This window comes from Lynx canadensis, chromosome C1 (genome assembly GCF_007474595.2).
Source record: "Lynx canadensis isolate LIC74 chromosome C1, mLynCan4.pri.v2, whole genome shotgun sequence".
Classification (NCBI taxonomy): Eukaryota; Metazoa; Chordata; class Mammalia; order Carnivora; family Felidae; genus Lynx; species Lynx canadensis.
Window position 1 is genome coordinate 150,719,125 of NC_044310.1, and position 25,569 is coordinate 150,744,693.

Here is a 25,569-nt window from a genome sequence, read left to right on the forward strand (position 1 = left end):
GAGCTCTGTATTTTTAAAATTGTTTTTATGAGACTCTTTAAAATCAGGATTAATTACTGGACTCAGAATATTAAGAGGCAATAGTAGAAAGAACATCGAATTAAGAATCAAGGCACTTGGGTTCTGCTATGCTTCTTTACAACATTAGTATTTTTTAAATGTATGTTGTAATTGAATAATAGATGCTATGAGCTATGTTTTCTTTCACTAAATGGAGCAAGATAAATTAAAAGATATTAAGCACTCTGACTTCATACTATTTAAATACTGTTTTCCTCCATGGGATAATTTCCGTGGTTTTTATGTTCTTTTGAAATGTATAAGTCACAGAATTTTTAATACTTTTTTCTCTCAGTTAAGAGAAGAAGAACTTGTCCACTTCAAGGGATAACCCTGAAAATTAGAACTTTGTGTGGGTCCTTATAATCACTCCCTTGTGTATACCATAAACTTCTTTGCTTTTCTCTCACGCCAATTACTTGCTTGTTAAAACCACAACCCTGTGTGAATCCAACTCTTTAATCTGTACCTGCATTGATGCAGTTGGATGTAGCTGAAGGAAAACAGCTACACTGACTAATCTCGTTAGTTCATGACCACATACCTCAAGTGGGCCCTTAATGTTGCCGGTTCATCATCCTATCTCCCCTGGTCCAATAAGTTTCTCTAGATGACTATTTCACACCTGTTTTCTCTCCTCACATCTTCAGCACATCCTTCTGACCCTCACTTTCAGATTTGCTTCCTACTGCTCTGAGAAATGTGAAATAACTTAAAGGGAACTTCCATAGACTCCCACCACCACATCTACCTGCCTGCAGGCATCTACTCCCACATACTCTGCTTTCCTATATATTATTATTGAATTATCCAAAGTCAGCATTCTACCTTTGCATTAGACCCCATCTGTTCAAACCTATTCAAAGACATTACACCAATTCTCTTTCTTTCCTATATCATCAATTCTTTTGTTCTCTATTATGTCATTATTGTTAGCATAAAACCTTACTAATTTGCAAATCTTTAAAAAAAAAACAACCTCTCAATACTGCTATCACCATCAGCTACACATCCATTCCTTATTTTCCCCTCTGCAACCAAATGGCACAAGGGTTCTCTGAACTACCTGCCTCCAATTCCTCTTCTCCAATAAGACTTTTGCCCCATCACTTCACTAAAACTACATACATGAAGGTCACCGAGGATCTCTACACTGTTCAATCCCATAGTCAGTTCTTAGTCTGCATTCTATTTGCCTGCCAGTCAACAGCATTTGACAGAGTTGATGACTCCCCTTTCCCTGTACTCTTCTTTGCTTGGTTCCCAAGACACCACACTCTTGGTTTTTCTCTTAGCTCACTGGTCACTCCTCAATCTCCTATGCTGGTTTCTTCTTTTTTCCCCTGATTTCTTTATGTTGAGATGATACAGGGCTCAGTCTTTGCTCATCTTTTCTTTTCTACCTACACTCATTCTCTTGGTAATATCATCCAATGTTATAGCTTTAAATCCTTTCCCAAATTTACTGTTTACCTTGAACTTGAGAGTTATTTATCCACATGCCAATGTCTCCCCTTGGATGTCTTATAGATATCTAAAACCTGACATATCCAAAGTTTGAACTGAATTGTAGATTGTCTCATTTCTATATCTGTATTCATCTTTGCATTTAGATTAGAAAAGGCAATATAATACTTCCTGAAGTATACAAGAAACTCCGATCTTTTCTCAAAGTCTGTTGCATTTGCACCTGCCTCTATTGGTAGGTCTCAACTCCATACTTACAGTTGGTCAAGCCAAAAACACTCATTTTTTAAATTTATTCTTAGATTTCCATTCTTCCAGGAAATACTCTTGGATTTTCCTTTAATATTTATCCAGAATTACACCATTTCTCATTGTTGCTACTGCTGCCATCCTAGTTCAAGCTACCATCATTTTTTTTCCTCCTAGATTATTGAAATAGTTTTTTTTTTAATCACTCTCCTTGTTTCTGTCCTTGGCTCCCAACATCTGTTATCAGCACAGCAGCCAGAGTGACTCCAAGTGAGACCATGCTACTCCTTTCCTCAAAACCCTACAACATTTTCTCAATTCACTGAGAATAAAAGCCAAATACGTACAATGGTCTACTAAATCTATACAATCTGGCTTCCCTTTATTTCTTCAAAGTAAACTCCTATGACTTTCTTCCTTGTGAACTCTTTTCCAACAATGTCGGCTTCTTTGTTCTTTGTTCTTCAAACCCTACAGCCATACCCCTGCCTTGACACTGTCTCACTTGCTGTTCTTTCTGTCTGGATATCCCCCAGTTATTCTCATGGCTTATTCTCTCAGCTCCCTTAGGCTTTTCTCAAATGACACTTTCTCACTGATCCTACCTGACCGCTCTGTTTATAATTGCCACTCCTTCCTCCCTACCCACCCACCCCATACCTCAGATCCCCCTCTTAACTCTGCTCTAAATTTTCATTTTTACATAGGTTTTAATCTAACACATTGTAGAATTAATTTACTTATGTGTTTATTTGTTTATTGTTTGGGTTCCCCATTAGAAGGTGAGTTCCACAGGCCTGATTTGTCCACTGGTGTCTTAGTGGTGGGGTTGAGTACCTGACACAAATTGGCTTTCAATAAGTATTGGTTGGTTGAATTAGTAGATTGCATAAGTTGAGTAGTCAAATATATATACACTCTTTAATTTGTTTTAAAAAAACAAAATACCTGTGTTTCTGAACAAAAAATATTTCCTGTATTTTCCTCAGAATATTCATCGGTACTGTTCATACATCTCTTTTCACACACCTTTCCCCCTTACTATAAGATGAACACTCCTTGATGAAACAGGTACTTTAGAATGGCTAATATATTTCATGGTTTATCATTTGCCTTATCAATGTATAGCTTTTTCCATTGTAAGACAATGAGACATAGCCAGTAAGGGATAATTACCCAGGAGACCAAATAATATCACTTGCTTTCTGAGACTTATGGAAGCTAAGAAGCATTTCCCTGGGTGACTGTTGGGTATTTAGGGTACCAAGGCCACCCTTAAAGCCCTTTACTGTATATAATAGCTATTTATGTGTAAAGGCAGTTCCTCCATCAGCTGACAGACATCCTCTCTTTTATCTTTGAATTTTTGTTCATTGTACCTATTCATATACCTGGGAAGTTGTAAAAATATCAAGCAATGACCTTTTCTCTATTTTGTGCATTTCAAAACCTATTTTTCTCATGTTTTAAACCTGTGCCACTTTCCTAAATGTCCCATTATACATAAGATCATTTGCTAATTCACCTGCTTAGACTATTTTGGAATGGCAGTGAAGTAAATATTTTAACTGCACCACTTAAAAAATTTTTATGATACTTTTCAGCCCTTTTGAACACATTGGCATCCTCTAGGATAACCAATAGGGAGGATTTTATGATTTTTAAAAATCTCTGTCACCAACAAAAGTGGGTGGAACAGGCTTGTGATAAGACAGCACTTCCATAAGCCTCAGTTAATTTGTCAATGACTGAATGGAAGTTTCCATTTGTAAGAGTCTGGGATCTCCGTGAGTCAGAAAGAACCATGTTGTAAATCATTCCTTAGGTAGGAAGATATCTGCCAGAATAACAGGGAACCACCTTTAAAAATAGCTAGCGATAATAGTTTAAGTTGATTGAACAGTTGAACTATGCCAGGCATACAACACCACCGTAACTAGTGCCTCCTCATTCCAACCTAGCCAACCCTGGTCTCTCTTCGTCCCCTTCCTTTCCTTCATTGTCTTCATAGCTGAATGTCTACCTGACATTAGAGACTTGCTTGTCTCCACTAATAGAATGCCTTTTCTCACTCACCTTTGCATTTCTAACATCCGTAACAATGAATGGCACACAAGGCACCAATAAAGATTAATCGAAAGACTGAGTAAATATCCATCACTTCATTTAATTTTCTCAACCACGCTGATAGGTATTGTTACTACCACTCGTGAATGGAGGAGGGAACTGAAGCATTAGGAGATTAGATAACTTTAATTAGAGTTCATGTAGCAAATAAGTAACAGAGCCTGGGTTCTTGGCCACTCTGCATATTGCCTCAAGGGAAAAAAATTGTTTTTGTTATTTACAACTAGCACCTGAAATTAAAAAACAAAAACAAAAAACTTCCTGCAGGAGAAGAGGAAGATTCCTGCTGTACCAAATGGAACAGCCGCTCATGGGGAAGCAGAGCCCCACGGAGGACACAGTGGACCTGAACTCCAGCGAACTGGAAGGTCAGTGAAAAGTACTTGTATGGGACTTCAAAGACCAAATGATATACTGTCCTTTGTGTCAGGAATTGCTGTTTAGAGATGTAATTTTTTTAATACTTTGAATACCTGTTAATACCTATTTGAGTATGTATGTATTTATTTATTTGAATATCTATTCCGTGAACACCTATGTAATGCCAATAAATTTGATTTCCCAGTATTTACTAATCATTTTTGTTACTATTAAACCAGCACAATGAATACATCATTCCATTTTTTCTTACCTAGTCTTTCATTTTGCTGTGCATAAAATGTGTTCACAGATTCGTAGAATGAATAAGAAAACTGTCATTGGCCCTTTCTAAAAGGGCCTGTTGAAAGCTTCAAGTTCAGATGGAAATAAAAATAAATACCAAGAACTCAGTCTTATAGAACCTATCTCATTACATGCAAGTAGGATGTATATAATAGTATTTTTTATTTTTATGGTTGTAATTTGAAAGAGCCATATGATTTGTTTTTTCTAATCACACATCTTTGAAGAGATGAAAGCTTCAATTTATTTCTCAAAATGGTTCTTTATCGTTTTTTGACAGCTTGTCTCTCTCCAAGCAATGTGTGAGCAGAAAATCAGAAAACCTTGGGAGGGTCTGTCTTCAGGGAATATGTGCACACAGCCTCCATTATAATTGAAGGCAAGGGCAAAGGCTTTGCAGGATTGGTACCCCCTTCCTCTCAAGGCCATTTCCTGGAATGCTTGCGCTGTGTCCTTTAAGCTGACTTTCGAGTTTCTGACAACTCTATGCATTTTAATTCTCCTCTGTTCTTTCCCTTTATCTATGTTTTGTCTCTGAGGAAAGGTCCTTTAATGTCTTCCTCAGCCTCCATACATAATTTGAGATGATTCAAACAATTTTTTCCTTCTCCCTTTACTGGAAGCGTGGTTACTCCTTCTGTTTGCTTTCATATTTTCAAATGCTGTCTTTTTATTTTGGGTGGTTTCTCTCTCTCTCTCTCTCTCTCTCTCTCTCTCTCTCTCTCTCTCTCTCAGGTGTAACATGCCACATAGCTTAGATTTTTTTCGAAGTTCACTTTTCCTTACTGCTTCCTAAATCCTCCCAGGTCACCAATATCCGGTATCTTCGCTTCTCCAGAGTTCTTCCACAGATTCTGTTGCTGACATGACTTGAAGTATCCATTACTCATCTGCTCTCCGAGAGTTGCTGGTGTACATCTGGGCTGCTCTTGCACTGTTCTCTGCAATGACCTCCCACTTCCGGATTTAGATTTTTGCTGCTAAAAGCACGTTTATTACACAGTAATATCATAGCTATTGACACTATTTTATGCCCTAATAAGTAATTAATTAGAAAACGGTGGTCTACCAGAAAGTGCTATCAAACCTACAAATATTAACTACTAAGTAATAGTTCGTAACCACCTCAAAATATTTTGGGGATTAGGTGGGATGTAAATGATAAATGAATAAATAAGTACTGGATTAAATCTATTTTGAATTGTGACTTTGATAAGTTAACAGATCACTCAGAAATGATCCTCCCCAAATAAAAAAATATGCACATGTTTATCAAACGCACAAAGGGGACTCTAAGATGATCTTTGTGTGTATGAGTTTCATGGGTTCTCTGTAAGCTTCTTTGAGTTTAAATGTCCTGTTTTTCAATTAGAATTTCATCCTTCTCACTTTCTCCTAGTCCACATCCCTCTGATGGAAGCAATCACCAGGAAAACATAAGGAGTCTCTCACTTATGTAATAGTGAGATAGTTACTAACAGGTTACTATTGTGTCTATGTCAGTCAGGTCAGGGTGATTACAAGTAAGAGTCAAAATTTTCAGTTATTCTGAAGATACACTTTTTTCAAGGCAAACCAGAATTAGCGTCTCAAGAGAACAATAATTTTTGAGGCAGTTCTTAGATTGTCTGTGAACATTTCTATCCAGAAAATAAATAAAAATTTAATATCTTTGCATAATCCAAATATATCTAGCATACTGGCAGTAGATTGGAACATAATGGTTTTTTTTAACCTTTGTGTAGGAACTTAATCATAGTCTTATTCATTTTAATATGACATCTTTATTCCATGGAGCACAAAGAGCTTTCAGTAGCCAAGTATTAAATCCATATATTATTATTAAATATTCAAAGAATGAGAATACCTGTTCATTAATATTCTCATTCCTAATAGATTAAAAATATTTTAGACCTCACATTTTAGGGAGCATTTCACAATTTACTGCTATTCTTCTCCCCTCCACCCCCCAAATCCTCTTTCAAGTGTTTTGGTGTGGTTTTGGATATATTTAGAATAAGTGAATTTATACTAAGTAAGGCCATTATTGTCTTGCGAATGATAGATGTTGGGATATGTTTAGACAATAATGGATCAAAATTACATTTGTCTGGGTTGGTTATTATAAGGTCCCCTTCTTAATTTCCTAAAAATGAAAACAACTATGGAATCTATCTGTCTTTACTAGGTATTACTGTCATCCATAAGGCCATTTAGATGCCTGCTTGAAACAATACGTGGTGAGGAATATTTTGGCAGAGAAAGTAGGTAACTGGAGCCATGGTTAAACACTACTTCTTCTCTCTAGGGTAATGTTCACCGTTGCAGAATGCAAAAGCCAACTTATCCTCCCAAACTTCACTTTCTGCTATGCTAAATGAAATGTAAACAATTAGAAAATACTGCCAACGACTGAGGGTAGTAAGCCTGAGTTTAGGAGGGGTAGATTGATATAGAAATGGCACGGAGATTAGAGTGATCCTTAAATCTCATTATTTGAATTTTGATTGAAGGACAGCTCTGCACCTTGTTTGAGAGAACACGGGGTTTTCTGGTTGCTGGCATAATATTTAGTTAGGAATTGAAGAGACACAGTGGTACAAAGCCATCTCTGTAGATCATGCTAATACAATGTAGCAGGTTAAAATGGGTCTCATCTCCGCTGATGGAAAACATATACTGTGACCTGGCAAAAAGGAAATGAGGATTTTGCTTTGTGGGTGTGTGTTTTTATATTTGGATTTCACTCTTGTGTTTCCCTCCTCCCCCCGTCTTAGGATTTTTGGGGGACTTATTTTAGATATCAAAAGAAAAGCTCCATACTTCTGGAGTGACTTCAGAGATGCTTTCAGCCTGCAGTGCTTAGCATCTTTTCTATTTCTCTACTGCGCGTGTATGTCTCCAGTCATCACGTTTGGAGGACTGCTGGGAGAAGCAACGGAAGGTCGTATAGTATGTATTATGCTTTCCCTGGAATTTTAAAACCTAATCAGTTTTTAGGAATGATAGTTAGATAAGTCAACATTTAGTTTTGGATTCCTTTATAACTGGTAATCTGGAAGTGGAATGTCTCAGAACTGTTAATTCTTAGTCTTACACAAAGTTCTGCTCTCATCCCTGACCCCGCCCCAACCCCAGTCCTTGTCTGGCTTTGGCTCCCATTCTCACAAGGAGAGAGAGATGGACATAAGGAATCCATTTCCCACTTACACAGCCCACGCTTCTGTCCTGACACTGACCGCGAATACATGTAAACTTTTAATAGTCCAAAGAAAAGCAAGATGAGGAATGTGGAGAGAACACATCCCCATTCAGTACCATTCATATTCTCCTGACTGCCTGTCCCTTTTCTTATTCCCTTACTCCACATCCTGCCCAGGGTCACTAGGTTTTTCATAGCAAATGAAAAAGAGTATTTAAACATGTACTTCCTAGGTATAATGGTTGCCTGTGTAGCTTAGGTAATGGAATTATTTATATCTCTACACAGAGTGCAATCGAATCTCTCTTTGGAGCATCTATGACTGGGATAGCCTATTCCCTCTTTGGTGGACAGCCTCTTACCATATTGGGCAGTACAGGACCAGTTTTGGTGTTTGAAAAGATTTTGTTTAAATTTTGCAAGTAAGTGTTAAATACTTTTGGCCCTTCCTCCCTTTCTATTTCTCCACCGTATTTATACTTCTCCCAACATCATGTCTGGGGTCTGCTGGGAAAGGTGGACGTTATGGATTTGATTCAGTTTGCCATTTTTGTCTCTCCATGGAAATAAAGGAAAAGTAAAATGTGTGTGCGATTTGCTATGTAAAATTTATAAAAAATGATATTCTGTTCTAAACATGAGAAACCTCTTTTAGTTCTGTCCTCTTAGATGTCCCCTTTCGACAAATGTCTTGAATTTAGAAAATCATGGGATGTGAAGGTTATTTACTTTCACTTCCTGAATTAGACTTATTCCCATCTATTTAAAATGGTGGCGAGCTGTTAAATGACCTTATTTCCGCTGTTCTTTCCTCCTCCTAGAGAATATGGGCTGTCGTACCTGTCTTTAAGAGCTAGTATTGGACTTTGGACGGCAACCCTTTGTATCATACTTGTGGCGACCGATGCAAGCTCCCTCGTCTGCTACATCACCCGGTTCACTGAAGAAGCTTTCGCTTCTCTTATTTGCATCATCTTCATCTATGAGGCCCTAGAGAAGTTGTTTGAACTCAGTGAAGCTTATCCAATCAACATGCATAATGATTTGGAACTGCTGACCCAATACTCGTAAGTAACGTTTCCCCTAGTGGCCATGGGGCTTGTCTTTTTACAAATTGCTATTGTTTAAAAAAAAAATAGGATGAACTTCCATTGCAGATCAAGTGTCTTACATTGATTCAGGATCTAAATCCCTGATCAGACTCTCAGAGGGAAACAGGATTTTAAAAGCCACCTCATCAGCTACTCATCTGATACTTGAGTTCTCGTTATAAAAACAAAAGCAAAACTCACCGAATTGAAATGTGATTTTGCTTTTTAGAATGCACGATATTAATGGTGGAGGTGCTCAGGCTTTGCCAGTTGAAGGTGATGTTAACAGTTCAGGATTAAAGATGGGACTGTACCTATTGTACTTTCCAGTTTTAGTATGCCAGGAGTTTGGAATTTCTCTACGACTGTGTTTGTGGAGTACACAAACATTACATTATTCCTTTCTTTGATTTAATTTTAGGATTTTTTTTGTTGCATTTGTATGTACATTTTTGGACAGCAAATATTTGAACCAATATGTTCTTTACAAGTCCGTTATAACCTCTCCATCAATCACCAATGGTCTTCTTATAAACTGCTTAGATATGGCCCCAAATCCTTTGAAGATTTATTATCTTTATTTACCATTGACATACATCAGAATTGTTGAAATTAGGCCAAAATAGTATCATGTTCTGATTTTGTTAAGAATGATGTAATGATACAGTGTTGAAAATAGAATGATTTTTAGTACTTCAAATTTTTCCTGGTCTTTCTACCTCTGCCTCAGATAAGAAAAATCAGAGTGGAAACATAAAGTAACTTTCCCAATAAAAGCAAATAGCAAGGGTGTTGTGAACAGGATCCAGAAGCAGATGAAGGAGGTGTCAGGGACACTCAGAAAGCAGGCAAATGGGAAGAATAGTTTGATCAGAATGAAGGCTAACATGGACACGTGCCCTTTTGTTTCTCTTTAGAGAACAGTGTCACCCAATTTGGATCTCCTTGCTGGGATGTATGTTATCTGTTTGAATCTTCAAACCTATTACATGCCAGGCATTATGCTATGTACTAGGGATGTATAATTATCTCTGCCTGGATTTTCACACTTATTACATGCCAAGCGCTATGCTATAGACATGAATAATACATTCTGTCCTCAGTGAACTTCCAGTTTAATAGGGGATACAGACACACAGGCAACACAATGAAAGAAGTGCTGTGTTAAGAGATTGGTGCAGAATGCAATGGTACCACATTAGAAGAATACCCAACCCAGATTTGGGGTTCATGGAAGACTTCTTGGAGGAAGTAACATAGAAGACCAGAACATCAGGGTGCCTGGGTGGCTCAGTCAGTTAAGGGTCCAACTCTTGATCTCAGCTCAAGTCTGGATCTCAGAGTCATGAGCTCAAGCCCCGCATTGGGATCCATGCTGGATGTGGAGCCTACTTAGAAAAAAAAAAAAAAAAAAAGAAGACGAAGAAGAAGACCAAAATACCAGTAGGAGTTAGGAAAGTGCTGAGGAAGGGGGCAGGAGAGTAGTCCAGATGGAAGGAATGGTGCAGGTCTGGACGTAAGAAATGCATGGATGCTTTGAAATATTTGTTGAAAGTCAAATAGATAGTGGTAAAACAAGAAGCTGGATCCAGGTTTTATGGTTTTGATGTAATTTTCAAATTACATCAGTACACTGATGAATACAAATAAGCTCTCCTAAAGACAAAATATGGCCCAAGTAAAACAGGTAAAAGCAGAACTATTCCATGTGCAGTGGTGGGGAGGCACCAGCTGTCCACCCACCCTTCCATTTGTTCCCGAACCTTCAGTGGCAGCATCAAAGTACCTCAGACTGAGGAATACCATTGAAAATCTCCAGGTGTAAAAAGGAAAAAGATCAGAGAAGCAAAGACTGTGCCCTGGATAATGGTCATAGCTTGAAGATAGAAGAATGGGAGCATGCAAGCAATAGGTAAAAAGTAAGAAGAATCAGAAAAAGAAACAAAAAACAAACAAACATGGATGGTGTCAGGTTGTAAAAGGCACGGGACAAAGCTGGGTCAAGAAGTCTTTAGAGGACAGTGGTGTAGAGATCAAACAGGACGAGGGAGAGAGATCATTGTTAACGTAAGAAACAGCACTGGTGGGGAGGGGGGCAGGACTACAAGCTAATTTGCAAAAAATGAAGATGAGAGTAGGCGGTAAAGAAAGGGAGAAAGTATGCAGAGGCCGATTTGGTCAAAGAAAGTGAAAAACAGTGCCTGCTGGAGAGGGCAGCGAGATCCTGAGAATGGTAATTTGTGACAGAAAAGAGCTATGTGTGTTTGAAAATGAAGACAGAGAGGCAGAGGAAAGAGAGAGATTAGAGATGATGGTAAGGGAGTGGGTAAACATGGGATTTCAACCTCCCCAAAAGTGATGAGATCAAGACAAATTGTGGGGTTCAGTAAGACAAGTGCTCAGAGGATAATTTGAAAGCAAAAATAGCTTTGTTTGCCCATGATTCCTGCTTTTCATGGCAATCAGGAGGAGAGTTGCATGGGTCCTGACTTTCTTAATGTTTCCATCTCCGCTTTTCTAAAAAAGGATCCCCACGAGTTTAGGTTCAAGTGATGCTTTATCACAGTGTACACATCTAAAACCTAATTATGTGAAGGCTGAGCAGAAATGTGTGCTAATCACTGTTTTCCATTGCCCATGTGCTCTTCTCAGCCGCAATAAGGAAGGCAGCAGAGATGGAAAGATGGGTTCATCCTGCTGGGTGGTGAGGTGAAATGGTTGGAGACTGGTAGTCTCCCTGGGAAATGTGCTGACCAGACATCTTTACTGAACCATCTTCACTTTGATGTTCACGCCATGATTCCCTGGCTCTCAGTACCACTCACAGTGTGTGCATGAATCTGATCAGGTATTGCTATTACCTGGTCTTGGAGAAGCAAAACAAATATTTTGCTATGCATATGATGAATATATTTATTAGTGTACTTTCGGTCATGTGCATTTAAAAAAGGTAAAGAAAAGTATTGCTAACAATAATGGCTAATGCACAGTGTAATATCATGCTTGTGCCCAAAGCATTTTCTGTTTCGTGAGCTCCATATGATACTTGTGGTTTTTCTTGTTCTTGCCACCATGACCTTTTCACACTAATCAGTCTGTAAGTGTCATCATGCTCATGGTCACCTAAAATTTTCTCCTGATGTTTGCCGGCCTCATGCTTTCACAGTTTTTATAACAAAAAATTTTCAAAAAATGTCATAGCTAGGATGCAGCATATCTGAGATTGCAATCTTTGCAAAATTAATATGCCCATGCTTTCACATAGTTGGTTTAGGTGTAAGATATTGAAAAAGGCATCATATTTAGGATGTGCATTTCAGATATTCTTTATACTTGGGCCTCCTGTATTCAGATTTTCCTAAATCCATAATTTTACCAATGAAATAACAAAATGTGTTTGATTTTTTAAAGACTTTCCTAGTTCCTTTGGCATCCTAACCTTATAATGTGGTAATATGTAGACCTTATATTTGAAGCTATAAGTTTCTTTTCATTGTGCCAAGAGCAAGTGTCAAGATAATCAATTTAGTTTCAAGAATATATACATTATACCAGATGATCAAGCTGAATATGTCAAGTTAGCAATAAGTAATGAGTTTGTGGGAATAACTTTTTCTAGGTTGCTTTGATTTTAAGAAACAGCAAAAATAGAATAAAGCATTCTGCTATGTAACATGAAATATTCCTTCAATATATAGTAGTAATAATCTAAAGCTTTCAAAGATGGCTAGCTAAAGAAAGATTGGGGTGATATGAATTCTTTGCAGTTGGTTGGGTCAAAGCAGAGACCAGGGTCTGTTACTCTAGTTTTCAATATACTAGCAGACTAGAGTTAAATAATATCAACAATTACCAAGCCATTAGGAGGACTGATTTTACTATTAGGTTCTTGAAAGGTTTTTTTTTTGTTGTTGTTTGGTTTTGTTTTTTGTTTTTTTTTCCCTATCTTTGTTGTTTTTATCCAACTCTCAGCCCTCCACATAACCCAGGGCTGTTCTGGATAAATGTTATTTATTGACCGACCTTATACTCATAGAAGGGTATTATTTTTCTCATCTCCTCAACTAGAGTTGAGCCTCTTTTAAGATAGAAAACATGTAATAATTGTATCCCTCCAGTCTCAGCATAATACTGTAACTATAGTAAGTGATACTTAATACATATTGATTAACTGAATGTGTTGTAAAATAATTGACGTCACCTGGCCAAGCTTGTTTGGCAAGTGAAGACAAGTGTACTCTTTTACAGTATCTTTAACCTGACTCTTAAAAATTTCAACAGGAAGTTTTGAATAAACTTGAGATGTTATGAGAGTCTTAATGTACGGATCCATAAAACTAGTTCTGACTGAAGATTTAGACAGGGTGCCAATATGGTGTAGAAGTCATCTGGAAGAAATGAGAGGCAGGATTGCAAACTATAGCAGAGATTCAAAAGTTGCTCTGAGATTCAGGGGAAAAGAAGATGAAAGGGTAGTTCTCATAGCTCAATGACCTTATAGTACTCACTCATCAAAAAATAAAGAATAAAACTCAGATTTAGAGAAACCCCTGTGTTTCCACTTTTTAAATCAGATTTTTACTACATATACACTTGAAAAATTTATCCAGATTTCTTGCAAAATAAATTTGTAATTATATTCTATGTATTTATTTGTGTAATGTATGTGTAGCTCCACCAGGTTAATCTCTGTAATGCTACGTCCATGACTATTAGACACCCCTTTGAGCCCATTGTCCTAGCAAAGTGCTTGGCACGTGCATAAAATGAGCATGTCCGTATCTTTACATTTCTGGAAATGCCCCTTACGACTGACATTAAGCAAGTAGATTATCTGACATTTTAGAATCTAATAAATATAATAGTAGGCACTCAATAAATGATTATTCAATAAATACACTTCTGGCAACCCATCTCATTCTTGATTTTTAATCCAAACCCTTGATATCTTTGCTTTCCCTTTTGCTCTGAATTAAATTCTTATTTCAATGATAAAGTCTTATCTCCACGAGCAATAATATCCAATATAACTTTATTATTTGCCTGTTTTATCCTCATTGTTCCTAATGGATTATGAGCCTATGAGTACAAGATTAGAATCTCTTCATCTTTCTACCTCTAGAGGCCAAGGGGGTTGGTAGATATGAGTAAACCTTTCTTAACTGTCTTGCAATAATGTTACTTCTCAGATGCACCTTTAGCTACTATTTTCCTTCTCTGTAACTATAGATTTACAGACATTATATAGAATTATCTTTCATGCTTTGTTGTTAAATAGCTATGAAAGGGCAGAAATTTACATAAGCATCCAAGATTAGAGGGAGAGTGATAAGCAAAAATTGGTGGTTCTTCTCTAAGATGCATTGCATGGCCACAATTCATCATTTCACTTTGTTGAGATATGATGACCATTCTCAGAAGGCTTACAGTCTTTGAAGTACTGACCTCATTTCTCTTCACTTCCTAAACTGACCTAGATTTAAGGGTATATTCTGAAATATTTAAAGTGGAATATAATGATGTTTCAATTTATATTAAAATATCTCAGCACAGACACTGTGGTAATATGTGTATGTAGGTTAACTTACAGCCATAGGTAGCTGGTATTTTAGTCAGGAGTCCAAACTCCAGGAGTAGTCAGCTAACATTAAAGCAGAGAGCCTAAACACCAGAAAAGGTTATCACAAGCCTGTGAGTCACATTTCAATCAACACTAAGGCTTTGCTGAATATCGGAAATAGATTTTCATTGGTGAAAGTACTGACTTGTTAATCAGTGTAAGGAACTGTACTGGTAAGATTAAAAGTAATCATTTTGAACTAAATTAAAATGAAAACACAGCTTATAAAAATTTGTGGGATGCAATAAAAGCAGTGCTTAGATGGAAATTTATAGCATTGAATGCATAGATTAAAAAAGAAATTGGGGTGCCTGGGTGGCTCAGTCAGTTGAGCGTCCGACTTTGGCTCAGGTCATGATCTCGTGGTTCACAAGTTCGAGCCCCGCGTCGGGCTCTGTGCTGACAGCTCGGAGCCTGGAGCCTGCTTCCGATTCTGTGTCTCCCTCTCTCTCTGACCCTACCCCCATTCATGCTCTGTCTCTCTCTGTCTCAAAAATAAATAAACGTTAAAAAAAATTAAAAAAAAAAGAAATTAAGCTTCAACCTTAGAAAACTAGAAAAAGAAAAGCAAATTAATTTAAAAATTAGCAAAAGAAAAGAAATAATAAAAAAGCAGAAAGCAATGAAATTAAAAATGGGAAATCACACTGGGTGTTGTAAGGAAACCAATTTGACAATAAATTTCATATTAAAAAAATAAAATAAACATTAAAAATTTTTTTAAAAAAGGGAAATCAACAGAGAAAAAAAATCAGAGGACCAAAGTCTTGTTCTTTGAAAAGATCAATAAAACTGATAAGCCTCTCATCAGGGTAACTAAGAAAAAAAAAAAAAGAGTATACAAATTGCTAATATCAGAAATGAAAGCAGGGACATCACTAAATATGCCATGGGAACTAAAAAGAATATAAAGTAATACTATGAACATCTGTATGCCCACAAATTTGATAATCTAGATAAAATGGACCAATTCCTTGAAAGAGAAAATCTGCCAAAACTCACACAAGAAATAGATAATCTAAATAGGCCTGTATCTATTAAGGAAATTGAATCAATAATTAATAACCTTCCAAAAAAGAAAGCACCAGGCTCGTTGAATTCTACCAGACATTTAAAGAAACTATTATACCAATTTTCTACAATAGAAACCATGAGAATATTCCCTAACTCATTCTATAAAGCTAGCTTACCCTAATATCAACACCAGACAAAGATATAAGAAAAGGAAACTACAGACCAATAGCTCTTATGACCAAATATGCAAAAATCCTCAATAAAATACTAGCAAATCAACTCCAACAATGTTTAAAAAATTACACACCACAACCAAGTGGGATTTATTTCAAGTATGCAAGGCTGGTTCAACATTCCAAAATCAATTAATACAAAGCGTTCCATCGATAGGCTAAAGATGATAAATTACATGATCGTATCAATAACAGCACTAAAAGCATTTGACAAAATCCAACACCAATTCATGATAAAACTCTCAGTAAATTAGGAATAGAGGGGAACTTCCTCAACATGGTAAATAATATAGAAAAACCTTAAGGTAACATACTTCATGGTGAGAAACTAGTAAGTTTTCCCCCTGAGATCAGGAATATGTTAAGAATGTCCCTCTCACCACTCCTTTTCAACATCATACTGGAAGTTCTGGCAAAAGTAATAAGACAAGACAAGAAAATGAAAGGTATACAGATTGAAAAGAAAGAAAGAAAGCTGTCTTTGTTTATAAATGACATGATTGTTTATACAGAAAATCTGGAAGAATCGACAAAACACTCCTAGAGGCAATAAGTGATTATAGCAAGGCTTCAGAACACAAGGTTGATGTACAAAAGTCAATCACTTTCCTATATACTAGCAAGGAACAAATGGAATTTCAAATTAAAAACACAATACCATTTACATTAGCACTCCAAAAAAAATAGTTAGATATAAATCTAACACAATTTGTACAACATTTATATGAGGAAAACAACAAAACTCTGATGAAACAAATAAAAGAAAAACTAAATAAATGGAGAGATAGTACATGATCATTGACAGGAAAACTCAATATTGTCAAGGTGTCATTTCTTCCCAATTTGATCTATAGATGCAACACAATCCCAAATAGAACCCCAGAAAGTTATTCTATGGACATCTACAAACTGATTCTAGAGTTTATATGGAAAGGCAAAAGACTCAGAATAGCCAACACAGTAATGAAGGGGAACAAAGTTGGAGGATATGGCACTACCTGACTTCAACACTTACTATAAAGCTAAGTAATCCAGACAGTGAGGTATTGACAAAAGAATGGACAAATAGACCAATGGAACAGAATAGAGAGCCCAGAAATATACCCCCATAAATATAGTCAACTAATCTTTGACAAAGAAGCAAAAACAAATACAATGGAGCAAAGCTAGTCTTTCAACTAATGGTGCTGGAACAGCTAAAAATCCACATGCAAAAAAAAAAAAAAAAAGATGAATCTAGACACAGACTGTATACCCTTCACAAAAATTAACTCAAAATGGATCATATCCCTAAATGTAAAATGCAAAATTATAAAAATCCTAGAATATAATGTAGGAGAAAATCTAGATGGCCTTGGGTTTAGCTATGACTCTTCACATACAACACCAAAGGTATGATTCATGAAAGAAAAAATTAAAGATGGGCCTTATTAAAATTAAAATTTTCTGCTTGGCGAAAGATAATGTCAAGAGATTGAAAAGACAAGCCACAGACTGGGAGAATATATTTGCAAAAGACATGTATAGTAAAGAACTGTTATTTAAAACCTACAAAGAACTTGTAAAACTTAACATTAATAAAACAGGATTTTTAGGACAGTAAAACTACTCTGTATGATACCATAATGGTGGATACATCATATTGTAAATGTCCCCAATCCCATGGAATGTCCAACACCAAGAGTGAATCCTAACGTGAACTGTGGACTTTCAATCATAATGGTATGTTAATTTGGTTAATCAATTACAGCAAATGTTCCACTCTGGTGGAGAATGTTGATAACGGGGGAAGTGATAAATCATTCAAGTAGGGGGTATATAGTATATGTATCTTCTGCTCAATATTGCTGTGAACCTAATACTCTAAAAATAAAGTCTTTTTAAAAGTTAAATCTGGGGGCGCCTGGGTGGTGCAGTCGGTTAAGCGTCCGACTTCAGCCAGGTCACGATCTCGTGGTCCGTGAGTTCGAGCCCCGCGTCAGGCTCTGGGCTGATGGCTCGGAGCCTGGAGCCTGTTTTTGATTCTGTGTCTCCCTCTCTCTCTGCCCCTCCCCCGTTCATGCTCTGTCTCTCTCTGTCCCAAAAATAAATAAAAACGTTGAAAAAAAAATAAAAAAAAAATAAAAGTTAAATCTGTCAAGTGAATCGTATAGCCTCAACTCCTGGAGATGGCACATGAGGCTTAATTCCTAACTGATTCACTGTCCAGCCATTTTTGGTACCTGATGACAGGCTAAAACAGTACCAGTATCCTGCTTATGGAATATTTCACCTGCTGGGCACATTGCCATGAATTCTTTATGAGATGAGTATAATGCCAGTGTTGGCACTTTGTATGTGATTTGATAATTTTACTCAGGGTATCTGCCATTCCTATTGGGATGGAAAATTATTCTTGTTCATGTAAAAGGTTGCTACGTTATTTATTCACTCATGTCACTTTTGCTGGATATTTTAAGTGTAACTGCCATGTTCTTTATAGTATTAGTCACGCTGAATGAATGCTTAGAGACGTTGCTAATAACTTGTTTGGGAGGAAGAAACACTTCCCTTTAACTATTGAAATTAATATGCTAATTGCTCTGAACACTATTCCTTACTAGATATTTATAAAACTAACCAAATTCAGTTAGCTTAGCCTGTTTTTTTATAAATGAATTTCTTGATGATATAAGGTGTTCAGCTTATGCACTTCACATTTATTTTTTAACAAACAGGAAAATGTCAAGTGAAGAACTATGTATATACAACTCAAGAAAGGAAGGCATTCACTTCGTAAAAACATTCTATGGTTACAGTTCTCAGTAGCAGGCAGAACGGTATACCACCCCAAAACCTATCTTTATAAACAACCTCTTGGCAAGCCTGTTTGCATAGTATGTGAAGGGTAGCAAACTATGTTGTATAGTGAACACTCATTGCTAGTCTCTGTGAGGTTGTGTCCAGGCCAGTTCTGTTGCTTCCATTTACTCCAGTGTTGCTCATGTCTTCATTGCATAGGTACCTGGTCTGTTAGAACTTGCTCTAAAGATGATTTGTAGGAGTCCAGTTTTATTTATTCTAAGTTTTTAAAATTTTGATATCTAAAAGAATAAAGCACCCAACACATAATTTTTTTAAATTCTAAAATCAAGTTTTTGGAGGATAAGGAAGATGGTCCTACTCACTCTGAAATCATATTACTGGATGTTATGGGCTAAATTGTGTTTCCTCAAAATTTGTATGTGGAAGCCAGGAACTCAGAATGTGGCTACATTTGGAGACAGGGCTTTTAAAAGAAGTGATTTATGGGGTGCCTAGGTGGCTCGGTCACTTAAGCATCCAACTTCTGCTCAGGTCAGGATCTCACGGTTCATGGGTTTGAGCCCCGCCTCGGGCTCGGAGCTGACAGCCCAGAGCCTGAAGCCTGCTTCACGTTCTGTCACCCTCTCTTTCTCTGTCACTAGCCCCCTCCCCCCCGCCTCCACCCCGGCTTGCATTCTGTCTCTGTCTCTCAAAAATGAATAAACATTAAAAAAATTTCTTTTAAAGTGATTTAGGTTAAGTGAGGTCATATGGGTGAGTCCTAATGAAATTTGACTGGTGTCCTTGTAAGAGAAAAATTTGGACACACGGAGACACTGGGATGTACTTACACAGCAAAAAGATCCTGTGAAGACACAGCAAGAGGGCAGCCATCTGCACAAAGAGAGAGGCCTCAGAGGAAACCAACCCTGCTGGCATTGGATCTTGGACTCCCAGCCTCCAGAACTGTGAGAGAATAACTTTCTGATGTTTAAGCCCCCCAGTCTGTGGTATTTTCGTACGGCAGCTCTAGCAAACTAACATACTGGGTAGATGCTTATAGTTTCGTCCTGTTTGTGTTAGGAGTTGTAAGAGGAAGCTCTCTCAAGTCTCTCCTCCTGCCAATGGCATCCCCGTCCTTTCAACTGTGTAGACTAAAAAAAAAAAAGTGCTTTATTCTTGACTCTCCTTCTCACACACCTAGATTTCTCAGCAAATCAAATGGCTTTGTATAGAATCTGAGCACCCTTTACCACTTTCTCTACCTCCATAATCTCTTGTGTAAATTATTACAGTTGTCCTCCAACTAGTGCTCCTGATTTTACACTTGGTCTCTCATAGACTGTTCTCCATGAAGCTGCTGGGATTATTCTCTTAAGACATAAGTCGCCTCATGTCACTCTGCACCTCAAAGCCTCCTGATGGTTTGCCATTATCTTGCAGCTGTTGTGTGATCTGTTCTCTCTCATCTCCTACTTCACCGCTCTGCTCCAGTCACCCTGATATGCTTGCCCTTCCTGAAACACACTGGTCATGTTTCTGCCTCTCCATCTGCATACTTGGTCTTCCTTTTGCCTGAATGCCCTTCTCCAGATATCTATGTGGCTTGTTCCTTTACTTTCTTCAAAATTTGCTACTTGAGGACTTTCTATCTAAAATTTCAACATCCTCCTCTCTCTCCCTTTCTTATCTAAAATATTATATAATTGACTTATATTTTTAAATGTAAGATTTATTGAGGTATCATTTACATACAATAAAATATACCCCCTTTTAAGTAATCCTTAAATGAGTCTTGACAAATGAATAGCACCACAGTTGAAATATAGAGCATTTCCCAAAATGTTTCCTTACGCCCCTTGGCAGTGAATCCCTCACCCAACCCACATCTTCTGACAATCACTGATAAGACTTCTGTCTCCAAAGTTTTGCCTTTTCTAGAATTTCATATAAATAGAATTGTAGAGTATGGAGCCTTTTGTGTCTAGCTTTTTTGCATTTATTTTAAATACTGTTGAGATTTACTCATTTTGTTGCATGCATCAATTTATTCCTTTTTTTTTTTAATTGGGTAGTACTCCACTGTATGATCGTACCACAAATTGTCTATCCAATCACAAATTGATTGTCATTTGGGTTGTTTCTGCTTTGGGGCTATATTGCTTCACCTGCAGGACTTTATTTGTGCTATGTTTTCATTTTCTCTTGGGTAAATACCTAGAATCAGGATTGCTGGGATTTATGAAAGAGTGTATCTTAACTCTGTAAGAAACTGCCAAGGTGGTTGTACCATTTTTCATTCTCACCGGCAATGTATGAGAGTTCCCATTGATCTACATCCTCACCAACATGTAGTTTTGTGCTTATTTAGAGTGGTACCTTTGCCTGTCAATCTAATTTATTGTCTGTTCCATTCCTAGAGTAAATGGTCCATGAGGGGAGGGAATTTAGTCTGTTTTGATCCCTGCTTTTCCGATGTCTGAATCAGTTCCTGGCACAAAGTAGATACCCAATATTTGTTGCATAAATGAGTAAGTGTTGAATGAATATTACCTCTTTTGAGGGCTAAAAAAAACTTGAAACAAGAAAAAAAAACCCAAAAGAAGAGGCTCAGAAGGGTTTATGGCTGACCCAAGTGGAAGAACTGGGGCTAAAACCTTAGCCATCTAACATCTAGTTGAACCCTGTTGATGCTGTACTACATTATAGGCCACTGGTTTGCCAAAGTAATTTTTATGATTAATATTTAGAATATAGAAGAATTTGGATAAATTTGTATTGTATTTAGGTCTTTTTATATTACCTTCAAGCAGTTTTTAATTTCTAGCAGGAGTAAAAAAATATAAAAATAGAGGGATAAGAAACGTAAATATTTGAATAATGGAGGTAAAATGGATTCTTATTTTAGAGCTTATTAGAACATAAAGTACTTATTTCTGTTACCCATAAATAGGCATTTGACAAGGAGGGAAAAAAAAATCTTGGCTAGAGATGAGTTTTACTACATTGTGTTGAAGCCCTACATCAGCTTATTATTTTTAAGAAGCTTGATAACAACTTGGCTTAAAAGTTTGGGGATAGAAATCTGCACCAATATCTTGTTTTGTGGCCTTAGGTAAGCCCCTGAGTGCAGCCTTCTAGAGACAATGTTTTAACTCTCAAAAATGCATAGGAAGTATATTTTAAATATATAGGAAATAAGAGATCTGGAAGGATGCCTATGAAACCTATAATATTTGGGATAAAGGAGATAAGATTATGAGAAAGAAAGCCTTGTTTTCTCTGTATATTTCAAAGTGTTCAACTGGAGTCTGGGAAATTCATCCTATGGCAAGTTATAGGATTAGCTAATTAGGGCCAGGTGGTGCTCATCAAATCAGTTCCCCATAACCAAATTGACTTCCCACTTCAGGAAAAGAGCAACCTATAAAGGTAGAATAGAGCAAAACTTTTAAGGTATAATAAGTAGATTTTCCATTTTCGTCACACATTCTCTTCTCATTCCTTCAGTGCCCATTCGTCTTCTCTGTATTGTGTTAGTGCTGGTAGTATGAAAATAAGCAAGATGTGGTCTCCACTCTCAAGGAGCTCAGTGATTATCAAGAAGAGCCTACAGATGCCCTTTGTACATTGTGCTGCACATCAAGTATTTGTTGAATCAATGAATGAGAAGGGAGCTAGAGGCAATGCATACTCAAATAATTGCAGCTTAGCGCAGTATTTATACTAGATATGTGTATAAAATCCTGGAGGAAGAAGTAACAAACTACTCTGGGAAGTTGGGAAATATTCATAGAACAAATATTCATGGAAGAAACCCTTGAGTTTATTATATATAGCATGTCTATGTTTTTCTCTTTCTTTGTTTTAAGTTCCACATGAGCATGTCATAATTAAAGTCAAGGGCCCTAAGGTAGACAGAATGGACTCCTGGGACCAGTTGGCATGGATCCTTAAGTGTTGTAATAAGTTTTAGATGGTAAAAACTTGGGGAGGATGACAAAGCTCTGGGAAGAATTATGTGATAATAGATTAGAAGGTGATAATATAAAGTAGAGAAAGGATCAATAACCTAGGTGTGAAATGTTTAACTTCTGACTATTGACTCAGACAATGGTAATGGGAAGAAAGTGAATAAAGTGGATGGGGGGAGGGGAAGGGGAAGGAAGCAAATCCAAATTGGCAGGACTTTATTCATTCACTCAACAAAAAAATTATGAAATACTTTCTAATTTATATGAGCTATAACAAAACTTTTTATACACAACTTCACCTCACAATAACCTGTAGAATAAGTATGAACCCTGCTTTACAGATGATCAATATGAGGCTTCAACAGACTAATAATAAAATATAATATTTGCCCAATATCATATAGCCAATAAATGGTAAATGAGAGTCAAATTCAAATCTATCCAGTTTTAAAGCCCACGAACTTTCTCCTACAATATATTAAAATAATAATAATAGTAAAGGATTATTATTATTATTAAAACTCCTAAAAAGCAAGGACTGTCATATATTTCTATGTATTTCCCCATAGCACTTAGCAAAGTACTCAGCACAAAATAATTTTAAACCATTAAATGAATGAATGAATAAGCAACATTGCCTGCTATGTGCTAGACATTGGGGTGTAAAAATGACAGCATAGATGGGGTCTCTGCTCTTATGTAGCATATTATCTATTGAAAAAGTTAGACATTAAACATTACACAAATAAGTGCTTAATTACAGCTGATGTAAATGCTAACACATAAAGGTGCAGAATGTCATGAGAGTGAGAAATACTTCCAAAGTTATGTACTTAGAGGCCAAGGAGAAGACGTTGCTATTTGAGTGGAAATGAAATTCAGATGAGAAAAAGTTTAAGAATTTAATGGAGAGAGTATTTACATTTTTAGTATTAGCTAGTAGTTCTGGTGTTTTAGGGAGTTATTCTGCATATTTTTGAAAAGCTATTTTTTTCATGATATAGCTATAAGTTTAAATGACTTCCTAGAGAGATAAGTATAAGCACTTAGACAATCTCTTCTAAGAACAAATTCCAAAATGTGGAAATAAATGTTCAGAAAAGACTTATCACTGTGTTATTTAAATAGTCATCTTAATAGAAACAGATTTAATGGTTAGTAATAATGAATGAGTAAGTAAACTATGTCACATCCACTAAAAATTATAATTATGAAGAGTAATGTAGCAATGTGGGAAATGCTTTCATTATAGTGTTATATAAAAAAGATTAAAGACATTGTATGCTTATAAATATGTTGAAAATATACGTAAGAAGAACTAAAAGAAATATGTTAAAAAAAAAAACTACCATAACTGGTGGAAATAATATGAGAGACTTCTTTTTCATTTTTTATTCTGTAAATATTCTGTAGTGTGATTTTATTATTTTTGTAATTCAAAATACTTTTTGAAAAAGAAAAAAGAACAGGCATAAAAATGTGTTTGACTTCTGCAGATAGATCATAGTTTCTCTGATTTTATGCCTTAAATCAATACTTAACTTACTATATAGCACACTGGGGGCTAATTTAGTCAATAAGGAGACTTCAAAAAAATGAATCACAAAACATTATTGTTCAGCACACACAGGAAGGTACTAATAATAACTACAAAGGCAAAGGGAGAGCATCTGCAACCTAGAAACTAAAATTAGTAATAATGTTGAAGGGAGTTCTACCAAATTATGTTTTCCAGAAGACAGCCACAGGCTCTTCTCATGTAAGGAAGACTGATCACCTCCATTAGCCCTGAAACAAAAGCAAAGACTTCTGGATGAGGGCATTTAATTATAATGTTTATCTAATCACTCTGTAGCCATTTATATAAATAAGATGGCATAGAGCACATGCTTTGTTTTGGGCAGAGTAAGTAGAGGATGTGTTTGGTGAAGAGTATATTTTAAGCCAAACAATCTAATACCACCAGTCAAAATTATTGGCATTTTATAAGCGGTGTTTTTAAAAATGTAAAAAAGTGCAGATACCGTCATTCTCTTGCCTTTGGATTGTTGAACATCCCAGTCTATGAGCTGGTCGTAGTGACAATTGTATAACAATAACAGTGATGATACCTCATACCTAGTTAAGATTTGCTTATGCTGGACCCTCTTCTAGCTGCTTTTACCTAAATTAACTCATTTTACCTTCATAATACCCCCATGTGGTTGCTATCCTTATCCCCACTTTAAGAAGACAATATAGAGGTTAAGCAACTTGTCTGAGGTCACTCAACTAAATGCGTGGAATTGAATGAAACAGGAATTCGGGCTGGAGAATCCAAAGTCCAGTGTCCTAGGCACCCGGCCATTTATGCACCTGAAGAATTTTTTTTTCATTAATCCTTCCATCTATGGCCAGAGTTACTAAAAATTATTTGGGATGAAATTAACAACAGAGCTTATTCCAAACTCATATTTCATCTCTTCACATTTGCTTTCTCTAGTTTTCTTTTCTTTATTTTTCTTTTCTTTTGGGAGTTTTGAATTAGAATTATTTGGATTAAGTTCATTAGTACAGGTGAATAACAGGAAAGTGAGATGTTTTCTCATTTTATCTTGATTTATTTATCTGAAATATCTGCTTTTGAAATTTAAGAGCATAAAATCTTAGTTTCCACAGCCTTCTTTGAACTCTTAAGGGTTCATACAGATAGCTTTTTTAGACTTCCTATACCAGTGTGCAGCCTCTGAGAACGGACTGCTGAGATTTCAAACATGAGAGGTGCAGGCACAGGAAAGAACAATGGAATGGAGTAATACATTATGCCACTGTCCTCACTAACACAGTCTACTCACTTTGGAAAACAGAGACCATAACCCTGAGGGAATGGTACACAGGGCAAGCATACTGAATGGAGGTGTGATACCTGGCATACAGTGTGGTATAGATTACTTAATTTATTCTGGAGCCATCTCACTTTCTTGGCTGTGCTGATGAAAATGGCACAAAGTTAACAGCTGGAGGAAACATACTGTAGCTAAACGAGCAGAGGTCAGAGTCAAGCGGACCTGGATTCAAATCTAATCAGTATGGCCTTGAATAAGTT

The 25,569-nt window shown here is 36.6% G+C and overlaps 1 protein-coding gene across 7 annotated transcripts in view; it reads left to right on the plus strand.

Moving 5' to 3' along the window:
* Positions 1-25,569, plus strand: part of SLC4A10 (solute carrier family 4 member 10) — a 295,709-nt gene that overhangs the window by 210,999 nt on the left and 59,141 nt on the right. For all 7 annotated transcript variants that reach the window (XM_030325195.1, XM_030325192.1, XM_030325198.1 and 4 more), the window contains 4 exons: positions 4,171-4,271; positions 7,344-7,518; positions 8,057-8,190; positions 8,590-8,835. In XM_030325195.1, the coding sequence (XP_030181055.1) occupies positions 4,171-4,271; positions 7,344-7,518; positions 8,057-8,190; positions 8,590-8,835 (656 nt within the window). The remainder of the gene's footprint in view (positions 1-4,170; positions 4,272-7,343; positions 7,519-8,056; positions 8,191-8,589; positions 8,836-25,569) is intronic.